Genomic DNA, 25,862 nt, shown 5'->3' with positions numbered 1-25,862 from the left:
AAATGAACATCGATTAGTAAAAAAACTTATGAATCCAAAACTTCTTTAAATCAAAACTTCTTTCACTTCACACCAGGGTGCATGATCATAGTTTTATGTAGTGACATATATGGAAGAAAGTCCAAACTTCTTGATGAATGGCAAAGAAAACAAGTAGAAATACAGTTTGTTCAGGAAACTTCGCAATAACAAAATTACATTAGATTTCTGTGGTGACATCTTCTGAGTAAATTTATACGTTGGTCTAGTTTCAATTTCTCTGTTTCTCCACCAGAGGAGTACTTTTAGGTGCAAGATTTAAATGCGCGGCGTTGGGGTGTACCTCCCGGTACAAATATCATAAAGTCTTAGTCAGCTAAATATGAAGAAATTCTAAGTTCAGTTAGTTTGCTTCAAAGTCCATTTACATTTTGGTAGTATCCCCTAAAGTTTTCATCTAACCTTTTTGGTGCTTTCTTAGTACTGTGTATCTGACCTCTGTGAAATGATTCTTTATCTACATGTTGTATTTCATTGCTGATATAGGTTATACTTTCTAAATCATTTACTCTATCACGTAAGTTTTGGCCATTAGAATTTGCAGCCCCCCACCCCCTCATTTTTTAAATTAGTTTCCCAAGAGCATTATTCTAGGTATTCTATTGAGAAGTTTGCCAAACTTAGAGATTCCTTTTCTGTTAAGGTGTAGCCCATCTTGCCTCTAAGCCAACTATTAGCATCGGCAAAAAGGACATCTCCATTACAGCATAACCAGTCAAGAGCGGAGTATACAGCATCTATATAATGATAATGAACATCGTACCAATATAAAACGCCACTGAGACATAGCTTTGGCACTGGAAACCTCCCTTTTATTGCAGTAATAAGTCTATCAGTCTCATGTAAAGAGGATGGAGGAGGTAAGAACACCAATACAGATGATGGAGATGAAGTCTGAGGAAAAGAGAGCAAGGGAATGACCTAAAATGAAGTTGAAAGATTCAATAAAGATGAGTACAAGAAGAAGAAACCTGAATAGAACACAGAATAGCTCACGAGTTCTTTGAAAAAATAATTGAATTGTTGGTTTCATAAAAGAATTATTAATGTACCGATACTTAAGAATATGAAGTTTTCTTTGTTTATGCTGCCAGGAGGAAATTAAGTACTATGTTTTCATACAAATGGTTCCACATTATTGCCACTGAGAATTGTATAATCATTGTAAAAATGTTGTCTTGAATATTTCCGTCCAGCCTGTATGATAGCTGCCATTCGACAAAATTTCTGCGGATGGTCCCTCTAGCTCCCAGAAGCAGTTCTCTTACTCATAAACCACTTTGTAAATGAATGATTATTTTGATTCTTTTATTTATATGCAGGTTTCCTGACTTATACAGATCCTGTTAATAAATATACTTATACTTTTATTTTTCAGCTTTCATCAAGCCTCTATGCCTGCCTAATCCTGAAATGATGAACGAAGATCTTATTAATAAGAGGGTGATTGCCATTGGCTGGGGTTATTATAATGGTCAAGGTAAGACAGGAAGTAAGGATAATATTGAATATTGAATTTTCACGGCCACATTGTAATTGAAATAAACTTTCAACCTGTTTGGTCATGTTCCATACATATAGTATGCATTGAAGAGATGTTAAGTACAGAACATAAATGGACAACCGGACACCAGTGCAATCCAAAGCCACAACCTCCCAATTTTCCATCGGGGAAAAGAAACTAGGAAAAAAAATAACACTTTTGAACAAAGTGAAAAGAGGAAGACATCTACCAATTGGTAGAGCAACCAACGTGAATTCAGGAGGTTGTGGGCATGGTTGACCATTTTTGTTCTGTACTTAATATCTCTTCAATATGTACTATATGTACGGAACACAACCTAACAGGCTGAAAGTTAATTTCAAAGATAATAATGTTTTAACGATTTAATGATATATGGCATTACATGTTTGTGGATTGATGAATTAAATATCTGTGAACCAACTTTCACCAAACCTTGTCAATGACATCATCATCATCATCATCATCATCATCATCAATTGCCAGGACGGGATGTTAAAAGGCACCTTTCCATATTTCTCCATCCATACACCATTGCTGCTCCTCAGCGGTGTTCCAGTCTAGGTTTCTACTTATTATACTGTTCTTGATTTAGTCCAACTACCTTAAGGTCCACTCTCACTGTGACATGAAACGCAGAAAATTATTATGAAAAAAACGAGGGTTAAAACTTGGAAGTTGCAAGATCGAAATAAAGGAAAAATAGAAACTAAGGATTCAACAGACTCTGCCAAAGGGTGAAGTAACCAATGTTAATGAAGAGTGGAAAGCTTTCAAAGACACCTTCGTGGGAGAAGCCAAAAACCTATGTGGAGTTACAAGTTCCATCAAAAGAAAAAAGGAGACACCATGGTGGAACGATAGAGTGAAAACAGCGGTGAAAGAAAGTAACCAAATAAAGAAAGCATTGGCAAGGGAAAACAAAAACAGGGACAGGAACGCAATGAACAAGAAATACACTCCAAGGAGTATACAGGAACAAGAAACTTAATGTAAAGTAAATTTAAGGGAAGAAAAACAGAGGAAATTAAATGAGTTTGCAGACAAACTGGAAGAGGACAGCAGAGGAAATATGAAATTGCTTTACAGAGTAGTGAAAAACAAGCGAAGGGATCAAGAGACCATATATGCACTAGAACTTGATGATGAAACTCTGGCACAAGAAGAGGGAGAAATTAAATGGGAACTCAAGATCTATTTCGAAAAGTTGCTGAATGGAGATACAGAAAACATAACAACGGATAGAGGAGAGCCAAATCGAGCAACAACAACTGAACCACCAGTTACATGGCTTGAGGTTGAAAATGTGCTCAAGAGCATGAAGAAAGGAAAGGCAGTGGGCATTGACGAACTAAGTACAGATATGCTGAAAGCAGTGGGAATTCCAGGAATCCAGTGGTTCTACAGACTGCTCAAGAAGATATGGGAGGAAAATACTATTCCTGAGGACTGGAAGATGGGCATCATTGTACCTCTGTTTAAGAAAGGAAACCGACAAAAATGTATTAATTATTGTGGTATTACACTACTGTCTCATGTCCTGAAAATATTGGAAAAAATAATAGGGACGAGAATCAGAGATATTGTTGAAACAAATTTTGGAAGAAGAGCAGTATGGTTTCAGACCAGGAAGGTCAACTACAGACCTAATATTTGCAATTAGGATGCTAATGGAAAAATACTGGGAGAAGAGCAAGCCTTTATTTCTAACATTTCTGGACATTGAGAAAGCCTACGACAGTGTACCAAGGGAAAGAATTTGGCAATGCATGAAAGAACTTCAAGTGCGAGACAGCCTCATAGACCAAGGGAAAATGTTGTATAGTGGGAATAAAAGTTGTATTCAAGTAGGACGTGGTTTGTCGGACTGGTTTGAAACAAAGAGAGAAATGCAGCAGGGCAGCTCATTGTCACCCCTTCTATTTATTATTGTGATGGATGTAGTAATGAAATATATTAAAAGGAAAGATCATGGAGATATCAAAGCCTTCACATTTGCAGATGACGTTGCGATTTGGAGTGACTCAGAAGAGGAATTGGAAGAGAGAATGCAAAGCTAGAATGAGGAGTTTAAGAAATATGGTATAAACATCTCTAAGACCAAGATGGTGGTGATGAAAGTGTATTGGGAAGGAGCAGAACCAATAGTCATGTTAAATGAAGCCCAACTGGACAGCGTTCCAGTTTTCAAATACTTGGGTAGCGTTCTATCAAATGACAACCTAGCAAAACAACAATCGAATCAATAAGGCAACGCAATTTTACCACCAGGTAAGACACCTGGTACAAGGATGGTACAAGAATGGTACAAGGACAGGATGAGATGGAGGAGGCTCATATACCACACCCGGGAAACTGGAGATGGTTTAGGATGATGATGATGACTTTATACAGTATCTGCCAGTATCTATTTTATTATTACCTACAGTACTATGCTCTAACAGAAATGGAAACTGCTGTTGAGTTAAAAGCTGAAATGCCAATATAGCAAGCAAGATACTAGCTAATAATATTGTTACGGCTATCCACAGTGGGTGGAGGAAGAAATGGCAGGGCAGTAGGGCTGGATGAATAAAAAGACCAAATGAAGACAAAACTCTATTATATTTAGTACTGGTATCTCTACATTTTTCTTTCTGCCTTTTGTTTCTTATTTCTTTAACAAAAACAACAATAGTGGGCTATTGATCACTCTGAATAACAATTGGTAGGGAGTGAAAAATTTCGTATTTTGCGGTAGCTGCGAATTTTAGGGCGAATTTCTACTGAAATCCGAATAATGCGAAATTAGGAAATACTTGTGGCTTTGTAGGTAATTCATTATAAATGCGTTATTTTTTAGCAAAAATAAAGTTTATCAACAAAAAAGTCCAAAACTCGATTTTCAACCAGTACTATTGATTAGTATTAATGGAATTGATCGATTAATGATCGATTTAAACAATGGTCATACGACTTGTTATTGATTATTACCGATAAACGATATTGCTGTACCGTCATTTTCTTCCTAAATTTCTGGTTTCATACAACTCTTCTGTTGATTATTACTGAAAAGCAATATTGGCTCGAGACAAGTTCCAATACTACACCCAACAATTTTTTTTATTATTATTTTTAATTTTTTTTTTTTTTTTGCCAGGGGTTTACGTCGCACCGACACAGATAGGTCTTATGGCGACGATGGGATAGGAAAGGCCTCGGAGTTGGAAGGAAGCGGCCGTTGCCTTAATTAAGGTACAGCCCCAGAATTTGCCGGGTGTGAAAATGGGAAACCACGGAAAACCATCTTCAGGGCTGCCGATAGTGGGATTCGAACCTACTATCTCCCGGATGCAAGCTCACAGCCGCGCGCTTCTACACGCACGGCCAACTCGCCCGGTGCATCCAACAATGACAAACTATGAAATATTTTTCAAATCTTTTTATATAACCATTGTTAGAAAACTATAGGTCTATATCACTAACAGGTTCCTAGGCGTGGACCCTGAACAGGGTACTTATAGCGATCAGTGGCGGCTGGTGGTTTAAAAGTTCAGTGGTGCACAGTTTTTACCAATGATATAATATGATTACAGGCTAATTTTCAAATCTAGATACATCAACAATACCTTTTTATTATTAAAAACAAACATTTTATATTTCTATTTTCAGGAATATTACTATAACGCATTAACATTTTTTCATTTAAAAACTCTTTTACCATACTGAAATGAAACACTTTGAGGTACCCTAATTCCGGTATTGAAAAAAATATCCTTTTGTAACGTATCTGGTTTCGAAATTAAACGTCGCGTGGGCCTTCCCATTCGTTTCACCTCGGATTGTTCCTCAGCAGTCCGTTGCGGAAACGGCCCACACATTAAAGACTGCACCGAATTCATGATCTGGCAAAATACCACTAACTGATAAAAACGCACAATAATAAAAACACACATGTTGACACCAATGTTTACACAATGAAATCAATAATCTACTTAGCTTGTACGCACATAACAAAGCTCACGACTATATTGAAAGAAATGGCGGTTTTTATTATCAAATTTAGAGACATTAGTTATATATCCAGCCACGGCCGACTTGATGCGTCGCTCTAGCCAGGACGAATAGCTCCAACTAGCTCCTTACCGAGCGCAGCAAGGGATCCAACCGGCCGTGATCCAGCAGATGAACTTCCATCTGGTGTCGCTAGATGACACTCCTGTTCTATAACAGAATCTCACATTGAGCAGCAACGGTCTCTAGCGACTTCGCTAGTAGTTGGTTACGTAGGAGCACGGCCGATTTGATGCGTCGCTTTAGGTAGCTCCTTAGCGCAGCGAGGGATCCAGTCGGCCGTGGTAGGAGGAGCCAGGTTGATAAACCTCCATTTAAGCAATGTATAAGAAGCCACGCCTATCTTTTCCTCTCCCCGCGCACCCCTCTAGCAGCCAAAAAGCACACTTCTAGCAGCCCCGCGCACCCCTCGAGCAGCCAAAGTTTCATCCTACCTCAGGTTGACTTCTCGCTGCAAACTTTTCGACTCCTGCAATGAACATCTAAGAGTAGCGGCTTGTTAAGTACCCTGTAGTCAATATTTGCTCTTTCAAGCTCTTGAAAGGTTTGTCTTGCTGAATAAAAATACAGTAGTTGAGTAATCCAAATGATAAAAGTTTACCTAAAATAAACATAAAAATTTAATGGGGGTAGCACAAACCTGCAACCTTATGGAGAAACCGCCCCTGATAGCGATACCTATGGAGAGGCTATCAGGACTGACAAGTAGAGAGTCCAACGTCTCAGCAGTAGGTGACACTAATGCCCGATGATTAAAATGTTGCCTAACTCTAGGGGGAGGTCCTCTTCATGTTACAAATATAATTACACTACATGATAATATTATTGCTTTTACGTCCCAATAACAACTTTTGATGGAACATATTCTGATGCACTCCATTGTAATAGTTATTTTCCACATAATATAAAAATCCAGCAAACATAAAGTTAATATATACACCAGTGTCCAAAAGTTATGCATAACTTACGAATAAGCAGGGCAACAGGAAATAGACCGCAAATCGCATGACGTATGCACCTACCAACCTTACGTGTTCGCTCTATAGAGGAAAGGACTGTTCCCTGCTTTGACTAGTGGCGTAACCGCAAGGTAAACAGAGCCAGTGCCTGCGCACCATATTCCCTCAGTCGTGTTTGCCCTGTTATAGTGTGCAGAGTGTAGCCTCGTGGTAAACGTGACAACATAATGGCACAACGACGCCATTTGGACCCGGTTTTGCAAGTTCGAATACTCGGCCGTCTGGAAGCAGGCCAGCCACAGACTAAAGTCACCGTATCCTTGAATGTGCCACAAAGTGTCATTTCCAGGTTTTGGAGATGATTTCGAAACACAGGCGATGTTAGTCGTAGGCCAGTACCAGTCGACAAGGGTAATCACCCTACAGCAGGACCGATATCTGGCCTTAACCTCCCGACGAAATCGGAGTGCACCTGCAAGACAATTGTCAGCAGAGCTTGCAACCGTCTCAGGGGTTGCCGTTTCCAGACAAACTGTGCACCGGAGGCTCTGAACAGCAGGGCTGTTTGTCCGACATCCAGCAGTTTATGTCCCGCTCACTCCAGCACAGAGACGGGCTGTGGAGCCGTCAACATCGAAACTGGACCATGAATGAATGGAGGCATGTGCTCTTCACAGATGAATCCTACTTCAGTTTGCAGAACGATTTCCGTTGCACATTAATCTGGAGAGAACCATGTAGCCGATACAACCACAGGAACATCGTAGAATGGGACCAGTATAGTGGTGGTGGCGCCATGGTTTGGGGCGGCATCATGTTCGATCGTCGTACGGACCTGCACACCTTCATGGGTGGTCCGAGGAGCACTGTTAACGCTCGAAGATACAGGGATGAGGTACTGAGACCACATGTTCGACTCTTCCGAGGTGCGGTTTGTCCAGACTTCCTCTTAATGGACGATAATGCTGGACCGCACCGCGCTGCTCTGTTGGATGAATCTGGCTGGGGAAGACATTCATCGCATGGACTGGCTAGCATGGTCTGTGGATCTGAATCCTATACAACATGCCTGGGATGCATTGGGGAGGTGAATTGCATCCCGTCAGCCTCCACCAAGGACCTTTCAAGACCTTTGCATTGCCCTTTTGGAAGAAAGGAATTGACTGCCACAAGAGCTCTTGGACCATCTGATAGCGAGCAGGAATCAATTTTTGGTAATGGAACAAAGTCTCTCATAGTGCATTGGCACTGCCGGTGGCTACAATTAGCCTACGCAGTGGCCTCCACGGTATGCACTAGCCATGCTTCTTGGTAGGTGTGCTAGGTACCAACTGATGAGCCCAGCCTAGCACAGGGGGCGAAACGCTGGCAACCAGGAATGAGTTAGTTGGAAAATGTATAATGTCCAATAACGGAACATTTATATTGGAGCATGCCATGTCGCTGTGAAGTATGTGTAGCTGTTAGGGGTAACCATACACCCTATTAACAGCATATTTTATTGTGGAAGACATTGTCAAGTTTTGTCAGTTGTTGTCAAAGGAGTACCTTAGCTATCAGAACCTTTCTGACACTGTTTTTTGGACAAGATATGTGGCATATGGTGTGTGAGACAGCTTTCATTTGTTCAGCAATCCATCTGACATTCCTATCAGGCGGTATGGCCTCGTTTAGTGATTATGCTTAACTTTTGGACACTAGTGTACAGTAGTACATCAATGTAGACATTATAAAACCTTCCAGTAAATTACAGTTCTGTACATTGAATGTTTTTATCCTTTTCAGGGAGAACCTCTGACGCAAAACAATGGGTGAGCCTGACCATAAAATCTGCTGATGAAAATAAAATTACCACAGTTTACAGCGAAGGAAGAGATACTTGTACTTTTGACAGTGGAGGCCCTATCATGAAAATTGATCCAAAATCAGCCCATTATGTCCTGGTTGGAGTGGTATGGCAAGGTCCTCAGTTTTGTGGTCATGAGAGTAAAGATGATGCGGTATATGCAAATGTAGTCACGAAACAAACCTGGATAAAGAATAAAATGAAGGAGTTGTTTAACGCATCACATTTAAAAAATGTAAATTCTTAGATTTATTTTATAAACCTTTAATACTTTAACAAAGTGGGCATACAAAGGAAAGAATAATATCTGAACAACATGAGTCTTTCAGCGTATTTGGGCTGAGTGACTTAGACAATAGAGGACTGGCTTTCTGAGCTCAAGTTACTGTAGTTCAATTTGGTGATTTTTGAAAGTGCTCAAGTATGCCATCAGCTAGTAAAATAACTCCTATGGAACAAAATTCTAACACCTCGGTTTCTATGAAAACCATGAGAATAGTTAGTGGGATGTAAAAACCACTATTATTATTATTATTATTATTATTATTATTATTATTATTATTATTATTATTATTATTATTATTATTATTATTATTATTATTATTATTATCTTGTTACAGTAAATGGATTTTAATGTTACATTATGTATAAAGCTGTTTACATATGAATAAGAATGAAATTATACTGCTCATAGTGTGTTTATATACAGGAATAATTAAATAAAGTCATAGCTGGAACCACATTATCAATGCTGTCATTTCAAAGTAATAGGAATATATGTGGATACTATTGCCCCATTTCCTATTACAGAAATCATGATTAAATTCCCACATTCAGCTTCATATATCTCATGAACTTTAAGAAACTGTATAAGGTTGGATTAAGTGAAAATGGAGCAGTAGATATATGTATTCTACCCATCTAAACTGCAACATACCTGAAAGTAGAAAGAAAATGGGACATCTGTAGCATAATTTATTCTCTCTTCTGAGAGCAAGGAGAAATGGACAACAGCTGGAAACCAGTGTTAAGGTGTTTCTTCGTAACATCATGTAAGACTAGCATACTGAAGTCGTTATAGAACTACTTCCACTTAAATTGATGAATAGGGAAGTGTTGAAATAGACTACAATTTTTCTCTATTTTCCATGTTAATATTTCATAGTGTCAAAACATATTTTACATTTGTCTCATCATCACTATCAAATCGACATACAAAACAGAGCTTACTACGATTTCATTCCCATTATCTTATTGGCATTACATGAATTTAAAATCTAAAATTTAAAACTAAATCAACATGTAAAAAGCTAGCAAAAGTGGTATTCAAATCAAATCAAAATCTCTTTATTTGCAAATGAGGTGTCTACCTCGGTGGCAAATGGTACACTAAAATACATTATCGTCAAGCACTAAATATTAAATTAACAAGAGAATAAAATTTTCCTATAATACAATATTATATAATTTACACTAACATTTTTTTCTATTAAACACACAGTTCATCCTTAATAAATTTACATTCTTTACAAAATTATACTTATAATATCTCCTGAACTACTTACAAATATAGTTAACTGATATACAGTATGTGGAATTACTTCAAATGATACTGTACAACTGGTATAAGATTAAAATTTACATTGCATTTATTTACTTTTTCTTTTCTTTACCCATTCTGGAACCTAAGTAGCATAACGACCTGCTGCGTCTTAACCAGAGCCCCTTTTACCCCCACTTTTCAGAGTTCCTGAAGGGCCTTCACAGCTACCGTAGCGGTTCCAGGGCCCTCGAAGTCCCCACTGTACTTCACCCCTATAGGCAGTCCCCTACTTCGGCTGTCCAAACTCCTTAGACCAGGGGATGGAATTAATTTATTCACACACATTTTTTATTTACATTAAGCTGCACTGGTCGAATGCCCTCTAACATTTCATTTATTTTCTCTGTTGCTGTTTATTCTCTTTTTGAATATCTATACAGATTTTGGAAAAGGATCAAACACTACCCCTGGTATACTGTTCCACTCCTTCACACCCTTCCCAATGAATGAAAATTTACCCCAATCGCTTCTGCTAAAATTCCTTCTAATTTTATATTTGTGGTCAGTCCTGCCGATATAATTATTTTCCAACTGAAGCCTCTCACGGATATCTCCCCATGCTGCTTCTCCTGTATAGGCTCTATATAATCCTATAAGTTTAATTTTCTCCCTTCTCTTACTTAAAGTTTCCCACCCTAGTTCCTTTAACATTTCTGATACACTACTCTTTCTCCTGAAATCCCCTGTTACAAATCTTGCTGCTTTCCTCTGCACACTATCTATTTCTTTTATTAGGTATTCTTGGTGAGGATCCCAAACACTGTTTGCATATTCCAAAAATGGACGAACCATACTTAAGTAACTTTTCGCCTTTAATTCTTTGTTGCATCCTTTAAGTAGCCTCATTATGACATGTAACAATCTGTATGCTTTCCCAACAATGTCATCCACATGACCCTTCCAGTGCAAATTACTTTCAAATCTTACACCTAAGTACGTGCACTTGCCATCTTATGGGATAACTACCCCATCCAAAGTACATTCAAATTCAGTTTTAAAACTCCTTTTTGTAAATGTTGTAACAGTTGATTTGCCTCCATTAACCTTCATGTTATTCTCTTCAACCCATTGTTGGATACTCTCAAGTTCCCTTTGTAATTCTGAACAATCCTCAATGGTATTTATTTCCCTATAAACAATTATGTCATCTGCATACAATCTTATTTTTGATGTTATATTATTCCCTAAATCATTTACGTATATTAAGAAAAGTAACGGACCGATTATACTACCCTGTGCAATTCCCTTCCAAACTTTCTCTTCCTGCGATACGTTAATTCCTACCTTGACTTTCTGAACCCTTGCATTTAGAAATGTTTTTACCCAACGTGTAACCCTTACGTCCAATCCTATTCCCTCAATTTCTTTAATAATATTCCATGTTCCACTCTATCAAAGGCTTTCGAAAGATCTATGGCTATGCAATCTAACTGGCCTCCTGAATCCAATTGGTCTGATATGTCCTGCTGAAATCCCACCAGTTGTGCCTCACAAGAAAATTTCTTTCTAAATCCATACTGGCTCCTCATGAACCAATTTTTATCATCACATAGCCCTCTGATGTACTTTGATATTAAACTCTCCAGTATTTTACAAACTATACTGGTCACGCTGATTGGTCTGTAGTTCTCTGGTTTCCTTTTATCACCCTTTCCTTTATAAATTGGTATTATTAAGGATTCCTTCCATCCTTTTGGTATTACACTATTATTTATGACATAGTCAAAGAGAAATTTTAAATAAGGCACTATGTACCACCCCATTGTCTTTAATACCTCCCCAGTAATTTGTTCACTTCCTGCTGCTTTTCCTTGCTGAAGCTGTTGGATTTCTCTGAAAATATCTTCATTTATGAATGAGAAGCTTCTTGTTTCCCTCTGTGTCTCTCCGGAGGACTACCTGAGATGCTATGACTCAAGCCAGACTGCCGAGACCGATGCCCAGCTGTGACGTATATGGAGACCAAAGCTGATTGCTCAGAGATGGCATAATAAACGAGCAGGAGCCAGCAGTTGACCCAATCGAGACGAGATAAGTAATAAGTTTCCAAATTACCAGTTCAAAGTTATTTGTAGTTGTTGAAATATAATAGTAGGAGTGCAAAAGCGACTACAAATAAATCATATGTGCCAGTATGTGAATGTCAGAACTAGATATTAAGAAGTTAACCGCAAGCGTGTGACAATTTGAGTAATAGTTATACTGTACTCCTAAGATGATTTTAGATTATTGTAAGCATATATGGAATGTGTATATCGATGTTTATGTACCAATCTACTCGGAAAGATCATTTAGCGTTGAACTAGGCGAGATCAAGAAGAGAGTCTGTGAATTGCAAAGTAAAATCTGGATATTGAAGAGATCAAATCGGCAGACATGGCCATTATGACTGTATTATAAGAAGAAATGGATTAAATATTGGGAATTCGCGATTAATAAGAAGAATATGTCGTCGATGGACTAGTAAACCGTTACAAAGAGGTTGTTTAGAAGAATTGAGTTGAGAACTTATACCGTATATGCAGATGAGTCTATAGGAAGAAATATATGAGAATTATGAAGTAATGATAGTATTGGAGAATATTAATGGTTCATTGTGTGAGCAATGGTAGGAAAATGATGTTACGGATTTATGTGTTAGTTACGGTTATTGTATGATAAATAAGACACAAGCAGCGAGGTTAGGTCATGCTCATATGAATATAGAGATACAGTCCAGGTGATTAAAGGTCGATTGGTAGTATAACATGAGAGATTATGCTAGGTTAATTGAATCTCACATACTTTATGGAGTAGATATAGGGATATTAAGGAACATCGCCTTACAGAACGAATGTTTCACAATGTGAATGTAGATTGGTGAATTGAATTACAAATTAGCATTGGCACAGCGGTAAATGATATAAGAGTTTATTTTAATTACAGTAGCACATAAATATTTAATCGTACAGCACGATTTTCATAGTTTGAACTGATTGGTTATTCTATTAGTGGCACTTATTGATCAAATATTTGATTTCTACTGGCATGTACGAATGAATATGATAATACTTACTTAGTATTATTATAGATATACCGGTATCAATTTGAAGTGTCATGACAATTTGATACCACATCCAGGAAACTTATTGATTATCTCGTATCTCGAAAAGTTAATACAAAAATCCAAAGTAAATATGAAGAATCCCTACTTCCTCCTGAAATAAAGAATCAAACCTCATTCACACCATGAACTATTTGTATGCAAAAGTGATGGGTAGCGCCCTACCCTAGGCACTCCAGTATATAACACACAACTTCGCAAAGAAATATATATGAATTGTACCTTAAAATCCTTTTAGAAGAGAGATGTGTTCATTACCAATGCCAGGGACCCACCAACCCTCCCAAAAATGTATGTTTACTTTTATAACAGAACGAAAGTTTTCACGCGCCATCCACCATTAGCCGGGCTGCTACGAGCACGGCCATTGGCCGATATGACGTCATTCCCATAATTCGTAATTCGCTGGTTCCGTTACCAACACGTGCAGAATAAAAACGGAGCAAGAAACACACCAAGAAAAATATGTAATTTATACTCCGCACGGCCTTACTTCTAAATTGAAGTTTCGCAAAATAAATGAGCATCGCCATCCCTCTGTTGCCAGCGCGCTACTGCCGCGGGAACAGCTGATGCAATACAACCGCGATAAACAGCCCTTTTAAATTGCAATACAGTACTCAGAAAAACGAATGAATATGGATTGAAAACAAATTCACAAGAACTACACTTTCTAACAATATCTGGCACTGAAAGAGAATATATTATTAACAAGAAAAGAGAATGAGGAAATAACACATCACTAACGGCTAATGGCTGGCACAGAAAGGAGGTTATGGCCTACAAAGGGAGCACTCCACTGATCTCAGTCGCTAGAACCCTCCAACAATATGAAGAACACACTAATTACTGAAGGAAAATGGAAAAGATCGCGAACCGTACCGAATAGCATACACGTTGAGCGAGATAGGTTAACCACGTGGCGAATGTAAATATTAGAGTTGGCAACTAAGTTTCGAGATCGTGCTCTGCCGATATAAATCGATATGAATGGCAGCTTGGGATTGGTTGGATGTCTATGCTTCAGCGCATAACCACCAGACAGAGCCAAAATCTGCTACAACGTCAATTTAGAAGTAGAGCCGTACGGAGTATAGTAGCTGTAACCTATCTTTCCAAATCGAGGCCAAGCTCTGTCATGAGAACAGTGGCCCATCGCCGCGGCGCATACTGCCCGCTCGGCAGGAAAAAATGTAATTTAGTAGCTGTAACCTATCATTGCCAATCCAGGCCAAGTTCTGTCATGAGAACAGTGGCCCCCAGAGGCTCTTAACTATCGCCGCGGCGCATACTGCCCGCACGGCAAGAAAAAAGTAATTTAGTGGTTGTAACCTAAAACTAATTTCGCAACAGTCCGCTGGACATTTCCTTAACAGTTGGCAACAATTCGGAGATCGCTGACAGATCGTACAGGACGCTTCTATCGGCAATCCTGTGAACCAAAAATAAAAGAGCATCACCGGCCGCGGAGCTTCCGTGTACAGCAAGCGGAGTGAGTGGAGTGCCTACACTAGGGCTATGCCAAGTGATGAACTCTAATGATTCATCAAAGTATTAATGACAAGTTATGAATGAAAGGATATAGTAAATCCAATTTCAACTATGTTAATTGAAAAAATTTATGTATTCAAGTTAAATATGTAACATGACTTCATTTTCTTTTCTCTACAGCCCTCAATTCGATTTGATTTTATTCGATATCATATTAGCATGCTAATACACTATAGTTAGGATAATTTCTGCGTTTTCTTTCTGAAAATAAGTAATAATGTGTAGCCATAAGGTAGTATAAATGCTAATAGTAATAAACTATGAGATGATATGATCGATATCATGGTTAATTGTTTGATTATGGGGGTTGAATGATTGAATATGCGAATGTCTTTACTTTTCAACGGAACCTGCGATTATATTAACAGATTTTATGGACTAAGTTGATATTTTTACCCTGAGTAGCTGACGGGAACATATACTTACTACCACCATACATGATTTATGCAATTAACCCCCGTTCTTGAAAAGAAGAATGAGATAATGGTGGGTGGAAGGGTATAGTACGAACAACTTAAAAATGTTAAATTATCGTAGCGACAACGAATCTACTAGCAAGGCTCAATAGGGCCATACGTAATTCTCCATATTTGTACTGTTCGAATGAAAGGAAAACACTTAGGATTTTGATGCATGGGGCTATTTCCCTGTAGAGGCCTCAGTATTGGGAATGTAACCGTGTGTTGGCAAATGTCAAAAGATGAGGGAAAAGGCAATTAGCAAGGGATTACTCAATAGGGGGCCGGAACGTGACCACCGAGATAACAGCGGCCATGGCCAGAAAGAGTTGCAAGCTTACAACATCGTGTCAGGTTTTTGCATATCCGTTCCAGGAAACAACAATGTCCTAGAGATCCTCGGGTTGTACAGTGGTTGAGAGATGTGCTGTGTTTAAATTGCAGCGTTGGGAGGACTGTGACAGGATTGTGAGCTGCACATTAGTTCCTCATATTGTGCCATATAAGTAACTTTTTTGGAAGATGGAGCATTTTGTCACTAAGAAGCCAAAACTATGTGCATCCTCGGTTTTGTCACTAAGAAGCCAAATAATGAGCATCCTCGGTAAGAATGAAAGAGTTATTTATTATAACAGTAGCAAGACATATCGCGGATGCGTGCCTAAGTTCTGTAGGTAGGCCTATATACTTTGTCAAATGCCCGGGTACTGATTGGAACCTCAAATGGCACCATCAAAAGTGCGGGTAAGTATTGTGTAATTAGCGGGCTTGATAACTCAGTTCCAATGGTTCTATCTTCTCATCAAGACGGCCGAGGCTTCAATCGCAGTCGATGCTTGAAATATTTTTAAAATGGGAAGTCACGTTCTATTGATTCGGATTCTACATAAAACACTAGACCCCGTCCCTTACCTCTCTTTAGTACTTTTGAACCATAACCGCATCATTTACGGTGGTGTATTTTGAGTATGCAACCATTCTTCGGGCTTACCTTGTACCTTAAATGGTGAGTGGATGCAGTGGCGTACCCACAAATCAATTTCAATGGGTGGATACAACTTTCCTTTGGTAGGGAATGTGAAAAGATTGTTTATTTTTAATTTGCTTTACGTTGCACCGTAGGTCTTATGGCGACGATGGGGAAAGGAAAGGGCTAGAATTGGGAAGAAACCGGCCGTGCCCTTAATTAAGGTACAGCCCCAGCATTTGTCTTGTTGAGAAAATGGGAAACCACGGAAAACCATATTTAGGGCTGCCCACAGTGGGGTTCGAACCCACTACCTCCCGGATGCAGCCCACAGCTGTGCGGCCATAACCACACTGCCAACTCACCCGGTGGATAAGAAAAGAAACGGCCCTACCAAGTGCGGTGACAGATCTCGAGTAGATATTGATGGTTTTGATTGTTACTGTTACGGAGATGCCCGTGGATCAGAAGAGGTGAAAAAAGGTGCCGGGATAAATGGGTCTAATTACAATGTCAAGAATTGAATTTAAAACGTAAACTGAAGGTTATATTTTTGAAAACAATAAAATTAACAAATTTTCACTTAGTGAGATAACAATAACATTTAGGATACAAAATAGAAAAATCCAAGATTTCAGAACTCTCTTGGGCTTCAAGCCTCTAGTTTTACAATTTCTGAGCTCCCAGCTCAACTTTACAAATTTGTTCAAAGGGCAGAAATCCCCTAATACATGGAGCACTTGCTCCCAATTTACAACATGAAGCCTCTCAGAGGCATTTTTACAACACTTGAAAAGAGCTGACGTGCTCTCAGTTTTCCAAGCCTATTCAAGGCAATATTAGAAAATCACCATCACTCGCCGCCAAGGCACAACTTACGAAATTTGAAACAGGGGTATCTAGTACCCAACCTATTGGGCCGTTGCGGAAAAGAACAGGATAAGTAAATGGCTCGAAACACCAATTGAATGGAGGCGTGCACTCCTAGATATGAATTATCAAAACCTAAAGGGCACTAGGCCGATGAAACAGGGGCTATTCCAAAACAATGGAGGTGACTCGTCTATATATATAAGAGTTTTGTTTGTACATTGCTCAGAATTTGAAAAGAATGGTATTTCTGTATCGGTCATGTCCATAGTAACAAGAAAATGTACTTTTTACTTTTCCGTAATTTCTGTCTGTCTGTCTGTCTGTCTGTCTGTCTGTCTGTCTGTCTGTCTGTCTGTCTGTCTGTCTGTCTGTCTGTCTGTCTGTCTGTCTGTCTGTCTGTCTGTCTGTACACGCATCACGAGAAAACGGCTAAAGAGAATTTATTGAAAATCGGTATGTAAAGTTGGAGGATGAGCCGCTACAATCTAGGCTATAAATACTTTTTTCACGTCGAGTGAATTGGTAGTTTAGGGGAAGGCCTTAAATTTAATTCTCGAATATTTATATTATTAGCGGTCCTATCGATAAATACTATATAACTAAAGTTATATAGAATTAAATTTCCAATCAATTATGTCTTATACATTTTTACCGTACCGGCTCTGATAACACAGATATTAATGACTTTGTAGTTTTGTTGCTAAGTCCATATCAACGCCTAGCCACGAGAAAATGGGTTAACGGAATTTAATGAAAACCGATATATAGAATCGGGGAATAAGAAACTACAGTCTAGGCTGTAAATAATTTTATTCGCCCGAGATGAAATGGTAGTTTAGGGGAAGGCGCCTAAAATTTAATTTGTAAGTACCGGTACCTATGTTACTGAAATGTCGAAATGTCGTATGGCTTTTAGTGCCGGGATATCCCAGGAAGGGTTCGGCTCGCCAGGTGCAGGTCTTTCTATTTGACACCCGTAGGTGACCTGCGCGTCGTGATGAGGATGAAATGATGATGAAGACAACACATACACCCAGCCCCCGTGCCATTGGAATTAACCAATTAAGGTTAAAATCCCCGACCCGGCCGGGAATCGAACCCGGGACCCTCTGAACCGAAGGCCAGTACGCTGACCGTTCAGCCAACGAGTCGGACACCTATGTTACTGGTGCTATGGAAAAGTACTACATAACAAAAGTTATATACAATGCACTTTCCGATCATTTATGTATCATTCAGTTTTACTGTACCGACTATGATAAGAGTGGTATTTCAGAAGGCCTACAATATCGAAAGGGCATAACACTGATCAACAATAACTTTTCATTGACCATTGTTTGTTACTGATCGACAATAACTTTACATTGACCATTGTTTGTTACTGATCGACAATAACTTTACATTGACCATTGTTTGTTGTGATGTTCTTCGTTTCTTATGGTCCCGCTCAACTCCGATAGATGGGATTACTACTGTGTAACGAGTATAACAGCCCGACTGAACATTGGCGGAAAATAGCTGGGGAGTTGGAAAACTTTCTTCTCTAGCATGCCATTCCTCTGGTTCATGTAGCCTCCGTGGTTCAGACGGCAACGCGTCGGCCTCTCACCGCTGGTAACCGTGATTCAAATCCCGGTCACTCCATGTGAGATTTGTGCTGGACAAAGCGGAGGCGGGACATGTTTTTCTCCGGGTACTCCTGTTTTCCCCGTCATCTTTCATTCCAGGAACACTCTCCAATATCATTTCATAGCATCTATCAGTCATTAATGTATCACTGGGAGTGGCGACCCCATCGTACTAACAGCCTATATACACTGACTGACAGAGCAAATGCAACACCAAGAAGGAGTGGTCAGAACTTTATGCCAATTGCAGGGTAGACTGACGTTACTGAGGTATTCTCATGATGTGAAATGCGCCGCTGTGCTGCGCACGTAGCGAACGATAAATGGGACACGGCGTTGGCGAATGGCCCACTTCGTACCGTGATTTCTCAGCCGACAGTCATTGTAGAACGTGTTGTCGTGTGCAACAGGACACGTGTATAGCTAAGAATGCCAGGCCGCCGTCAACGGAGGCATTTCCAGCAGACAGACGACGTTACGAGGGGTATGGTGATCGGGCTGAGAAGGGCAGGTTGGTCGCTTCGTCAAATCGCAGCCGATACCCATAGGGATGTGTCCACGGTGCAGCGCCTGTGGCGAAGATGGTTGGCGCAGGGACATGTGGTACGTGCGAGGGGTCCAGGTGCAGCCCGAGTGACGTCAGCACGCGAGGATCGGCGCATCCGCCGCCAAGCGGTGGCAGCCCCGCACGCCACGTCAACCGCCATTCTTCAGCATGTGCAAGACATCCTGGCTGTTCCAATATCGACCAGAACAATTTCCCGTCGATTGGTTGAAGGAGGCCTGCACACCCGGCGTCCGCTCAGAAGACTACCATTGACTCCACAGTATAGACGTGCACGCCCGGCATGGTGCCGGGCTAGACCGACTTGGATGAGGGAATGGCGGAACGTCGTGTTCTCCGATGAGTCACGCTTCTGTTCTGTCAGTGATAGTCACCGCAGACGAGTGTGGCGTCGGCGTGGAGAAAGGTCAAATCCGGCAGTAACTGTGGAGCGCCCTACCGCTAGACAACGCGGCATCATGGTTTGGGGCGCTATTGCGTATGATTCCACGTCACCTCTAGTGCGTATTCAAGGCACGTTAAATGCCCACCGCTACGTGCAGCATGTGCTGAGGCCGGTGGCACTCCCGTACCTTCAGGGGCTGCCCAATGCTCTGTTTCAGCAGGATAAACCCGCCCACACACTGCTCGCATCTCCCAACAGGCTCTACGAGGTGTACAGATGCGTCCGTGGCCAGCGTACTCTCCGGATCTCTCACCAATCGAACACGTGTGGGATCTCATTGGACGCCGTTTGCAAACTCTGCCCCAGCCTCGTACGGACGACCAACTGTGGCAAATGGTTGACAGAGAATGGAGAACCATCCCTCAGGACACCATCCGCACTCTTATTGACTCTGTACCTCGACGTGTTTCTGCGTGCATCGCCGCTGGCGGTGGTCCTACATCCTACTGAGTCGATGCCGTGCGCATTGTGTAACCTGCATATCGGTTTGAAATAAACATCAATTATTCGTCCGTGCCGTCTCTGTTTTTTCCCCAACTTTCATCCCTTTCGAACCACTCCTTCTTGGTGTTGCATTTGCTCTGTCAGTCAGTGTATATGGTTCATTTATTACATCCCTGACCCGGCCAATGACTGGAAAACAGGTTGTAGGTTTTCATTTTCATTTTCCTCTGGTTCATACATTTTCTGATACTGCAGGTACGTGACACACTGGTTCATCATAGTATTCCAGTTATTCGATCCCTACTATGACGCGCTGTTTTGAATAAGCTGTATGCACACTTACGGCAGAGGCTCACTTAGTAGTAGTAGTAGTCAGTGGCGGCTCGTGAAAAAATCAGCCTACGTGCTACAGGAAAACCACTGAATAAGCTTTCTTTAAGTCTGCATATTGCCATGATGACCAACATACTTCAAACCTGTTAATAATAATAATAATAATAATAATAATAATAATAATAATAATAATAATAATAATAATAATAATAATAATAATAATAATAATAATAATAATAATAAAGCTTTTCTCACAATTTATAACTCAGAACAAACAAGAACAAAATTACATTGTAATGCAGGAAAACATTTAGGGCCAGTCAAAGATTCTTTGACTCACCAACGAATTCCTTATTTTTGATTCCAAAAGGAAGATGGATATTTTAATAAGCATTGGTTGGTTTCCTTAATAACAACATTATCATTGCGATAGATTGCCTCCACTTACGCTTTACTTTCGAGACTGACGTTGCTTTCAATCCCAGGCGATACTAATCTCTAGTGGCAGAATCGCTAACCACTTACCACGTTCAACATCAGGGTAGCAGGAAACATCGTGCAGTTCTACCCCCCTTGCGGGAGAAAAAGTAACTATTGACGGGATCAGTGAAAGTTGAGCCCGGTTTATGGTATAGTCCACCGGCTACGGGGTGTGTTGCAAGCTTGGCTGCGCCTGCGTATTGCTTATTTCAGGCTACAGGCCAGAGCTCATTTCAGATGAGCACGGACTAAGTTTCCCGGGAGAAGAGAGCTAGGTGTTCAACAGATCTTGTCCTGATTTTCACCAAACAAAATTCATACCGTACTCAAAACAAAGAAAAGGCACCAGGATAATTGTACTGTACATAAATAATTCCGTACAGTTCCAAGCTACGTGCTGGAGCCCGGTAGCACGTATTGACCGGCCGCCACTGGTAGTAGTAGTAGTAGTATGACCTGGTCTAGAATTACTATTTAAGTTTATTTCAAATTATAGCACCACAATTCACTAAATAACTCAAAAGTCAACCCTGAAAAGAGAAGTGTCTTAAGAAAAGCTTCTTCCTCTTCTTCTTCTTCTTCTTCTTCTTCTTCTTTAAAACGCCGTCTCCGAGCGGAGGTTGGCGATCCACGTAACTAGCTCTGATCTTGACAGCGCAGAATTGAATGCCATTTCTGAAGTACAGCAGTGCCATCTTCGAAGGTCTTTCAGCCATGAATTTCTTCTTCTCCCAACAGATCTCTTCCCCTGTATCTTCCCTTCGATAATAAGCTGTAATAACTGATACCTCTCACCTCTCATGATATGTCCTAGATATTGCGTTTTCCTCTGTTTTATGGTGAGCAGTAGTTCTTTTTGCTTTTTCATCCGACGAAGGACCTCGACATTTGAGATTTTCATTACCCAGGATATCCGCAAGAGACGGCGATGCAGGAACATTTCGAAGGCATCAATACGTTTTTCTATGATTGGATCCAGAGTCCAGCTTTCACATCCATATAGGAGAACAGGAAATATATAGCAGCGGATCATACGAATTCGTAGTTGGAGACTGAGATCTGACCTCACAAAGAATTTCTTCATGGTAATGAATTGTTTCCTGGCCTGCTCAATTCTAGATATTATCTCCCGTTTGGAGTCACATTGGTCATCATCCAAGATGGTACCCAGATATTTGAGAGAAGACACTTGCTCAACTATTTTATCTTTTATTGTGAGATTTGTCCGAATTGTCTTCTTAGAGAACACCATCAGTTTCGTCTTTGAGGGGTTAACATATAATCCAAACTCTTCACTGTGCTGAACTAAGGTGTTTATCATGCACTGAAGGGCAGGCATGTCATCAGCTATGACAACAGTATCATCTGCATATCTGATGTTGTTGATGATTTTCCCGTTAATTTTGATCCCACCATAGTCTTCCAATGTTTCTTTAAAGATTGCCTCTGAGTAAATGTTAAACAACAGAGGTGACAGTACACAACCCTGGCGGACGCCCTTCCTGATCGAAGCAGTTTCTGAAGTTCCTTGATCAGTTTTGACATTTGCAAACTGATTCCAGTACAGGTTACTGATTATACGTAAGTCACCGGAGTCAGTACCTGTTGATCTCAGAATTTCTATCAACTTATTGTGCCTGACACAATCAAAAACTTTTTTTATTAAATTCTACATTCATTTAATTCAAATTAGCAGTGAAGAGGGTGCTTCTCCTCTGGCTTGGAGGAAAAAATTGCCTCCAAATCAGATAGGTTTTTCCGTTGCCATTGTAGTGAATTGAGATTTTCCGACTCATCGGGTACTCCTCGGAAACAGATTAGTCAAAAGGCATAGTTTTTGCCCAGGGACTTTCCACTATTCGCCTTCCCCCCTCCCCTCCCCATTCCCTCCGCACCGCAGAAAAAAGACGAAGAGTGTTCACGGATCAGAACTGTCTGCGACTTGGTCATTCCAGCTCTGGAATTCCAGCATAGTACTGTTCGTTAAAAGTGAGAAAGTGTGTGGTCTTTCATTTGATGGGATATTTCACATGAAAGTATTGCTTTTAATCACGCCATTCCTACTGACGTCATTGTAATGACCTATGTTCATTTCAGTTGGAAAAACTACTAAGACAGTCTTTCTGAGGATGTAAAATGGCTGGTGGAGTGTGAGTGTCTGCCATTATAATGAAAACTCCCCAACCTGGTGGTGACTGATGGTAGGCAAGCGGGTCTACCATTACAATAAAAATTCCCTAACACAGTCTTCATATGAGAAAAGACGTTTGGTGACTTCCCCGTCGTGTTTCTAGGGTAACGTTAAGAGCTATGCAATTTCATACAATCTTGCTCACAACGTGTACACTACCTAGCCTAGAATTCTGTATACAATGTAGAATTCCGTAGCGAAGCACGGGTACATCAGCTAGTATAAGAATAAATTAAGACATTACAGAAAGGAAGAAAACCAGTTACAAAGCGTCGTCACCTCAAACCAATATGAAGGGGAGCTCGAGAGGGTACACCACTCTCTATCCCCAATTTACAGTTAAAGATTTCATGAAGTTATTACATAAGCCGGCAGAGTTATATTTTCAGAAAGTAGGTTACATAGTTAAAGTTTTGGACCTCTCCCTCGGGTTAAACTGCAGAGCTAGCAAGAAATAAAGATGTTAAGTGGCCATTACCTTGTCGGTGTACTGCTGCCTGATGAAGAGGCGCCTACCGCCTCCTGCTTTGACACATACACTAGGTCAGATGACGATCAATTGGCCAAGAGACGTGAAAATCCGCAGTTTATAAACCCTCGGGGAAAGTTCGAGACCTTTCACAAATAAACCAGCCACACTCTCTCAATTTATTGGTCAGTTTGAAAGGTTACACTCCAAATCGAAGAAGAAGGCTGTGATAGGTTGAAAATAAATTACAGAAATTTGGGATTGGCTAGATTCAAAACTGGTGGAAAGAAAAGGTAAATATTGCAACCCAAAAATAAAAGAGCATCAATTAGTAAAAAACTTATGGATACAAAACTGCATTAAATCAAAATTCATACACTTCGCACATCAACAGAAGAATGTCCAAACTTCTTGATGAAGGGCAAACAAAACAAGTAGAGATTCACACAGTACAGGAGACTTCACAATAACAAAAGTAAATCAGATTCTAGTTGTGACATCTGCGGAGTAAAGGTCTAACTTGTTGTATTTTTAGTTCCGCCTTTGATAGATAGAGGAGTTCTTTTAGGCGCCAGATTTAAATTCGCGGCGTTGAGATGTACCTCCTGGTACAGTTACTGTGTACAATCATAGCTTATGTACTCTTAACATAAACAGGCTGCTTTATTGAAACTGTTCGTAAAATTGAAAATATAGTTCTTCGTTTGTGAGGAAGTAGAATCTGTATTTAATTTGTCTTCTTAAAAGAAAGAAACCACTTTGGTACTACCCCCCTTGAAAGTGACTACCTTCCAGGTCGTAGGTATTTATATTACGAGAGACTCAAGGCCAACTACTGCACTCACAAACAAGGCTGTATCTTCCTCATCCCATGCCTTTATTAACTCTGTCAGTGCTGGGAATCGAATGCAGGATGCCTTAAGTCAGATTCTACAATAAGGAGACCTAAACGTAACCAGAAGGCCTCGCGATGTAGGGGTATGGTGCCTGCCTCTTACCGGAGGCCCCGGGTTCGATTCCCGGCCAGGCCAGGGAATTTGACCTGGGTCTGAGGGCTAGTTCGAGGTACAATCAGCCCACGTGCTTATAATCGAGGAGCTACCTGACGGTGGGATGGGGGCCCCGATCTAGAAAGCCAAGAATAATGGCATAGAGGATTCGTCGTGCTGACCACACGACACCCCGTAATCTGCAGACCTTCGGGCTGAATAGCAGTCGTTTGGTAGGCGATGGCCCTTCGGGGCTGTTACGCCATGGAGTTTGGTTTGGAAAAGTGAACAGAGAAGGAAGCGACAACCCTGCAAGGCTCTTTATCTTCCAACTAGTTCTTCCGTACAGTCTCGTGCATTTAGGACAGTTGGTAAACTTACGTCTTAATAAATGCTCCTCATAAAACCTTTATAAAAATGCTAACTGCATTTATTTATAACAATAATCACAAACGCCTCCTTTTCACGTGGCTCAGTTGGTTGGGTCGCTGTCCTTCTGAATCCGAGTTCCCAGGTTCAAATACCAGCTTGAGTCGGTAGCCTTTAAAACGGTGTTGAAATGGCAACAGCTCCATGTCGTTGGTTTCTGGCACGTTAATAAAAATTATACGTACGAATATTAGCGTCAAAAAGCTGTAACTTTTTACTGCTAAATTCTGTATCCCAGGCTTGCGAGGGAAACTAATTAACAATTTGCTTTACGTCGCACCGAGACAGATAGGTCTTATGGCGACGGTGGGTTAGGAAAGGCCTAGGAGTGGGAAGGATGCGGCCGTGGCCTTAATTAATGTACAGCTTGGAGTTAAATGGGAAACCACGGGAAACCATTTTCAGGCCTGCCGACAGTGGGGTTCGAATCCACTATCTCCCGGATGCAAGCTCACAGCTACGCGGCCCTAACTGCGAGGGAAACTAATAGGACAAGGTAAACTCTACCTAGCATATGTTGTGAAGTGTATTCTTCTTTACCAACTAACAAAATATCTATGTGCATACTCCTTACAGTCTATATATATTTTATTCATTCATATATTAGTGCCTTTTTTACAGTGACGAAGTTAGGGCTCGAGGCCCTCTCGTACACTTAACCGCATACTGATCAAAATCTTAAATAAAATTCTGATATATTTAAAATAGTTAAAACTACATAAATTAAGAGAATTGAAAATAAATTTAAAGAAAATACTAACTAAATTCATATTGAAACTAATTAATACAACTTGTGACAATAAAGTTCGGTGAATGAAGTCAGAACGGTGGATCCGGCAACACTGGCGACATGCAGCGCTGCACCAGAGTAGCAGCAGGTTTTCACCACCTGCTCCCAACGTTGTTCAGTTGAGC

General features: G+C 40.4%; 1 protein-coding gene across 2 annotated transcripts in view; it reads left to right on the top strand.

Annotated features, from left to right (window-relative positions):
* LOC136874328 (spaetzle-processing enzyme) overlaps positions 1-9,164 on the top strand; it is a 125,987-nt gene extending 116,823 nt beyond the window's left edge. For both annotated transcript variants that reach the window (XM_068227716.1, XM_068227717.1), the window contains 2 exons: positions 1,418-1,519; positions 8,359-9,164. In XM_068227716.1, coding sequence (XP_068083817.1) covers positions 1,418-1,519; positions 8,359-8,666 — 410 coding nt within the window. In that variant the 3' untranslated portion in view covers positions 8,667-9,164. The remainder of the gene's footprint in view (positions 1-1,417; positions 1,520-8,358) is intronic.
* The last annotated feature ends 16,698 nt before the right edge of the window (positions 9,165-25,862 follow it).

This window comes from Anabrus simplex, chromosome 5 (genome assembly GCF_040414725.1).
Source record: "Anabrus simplex isolate iqAnaSimp1 chromosome 5, ASM4041472v1, whole genome shotgun sequence".
Lineage (NCBI taxonomy): Eukaryota > Metazoa > Arthropoda > Insecta > Orthoptera > Tettigoniidae > Anabrus > Anabrus simplex.
Note: the sequence above shows the minus strand (reverse complement) of the source record. Positions and strands in the feature narration are given on the sequence as shown.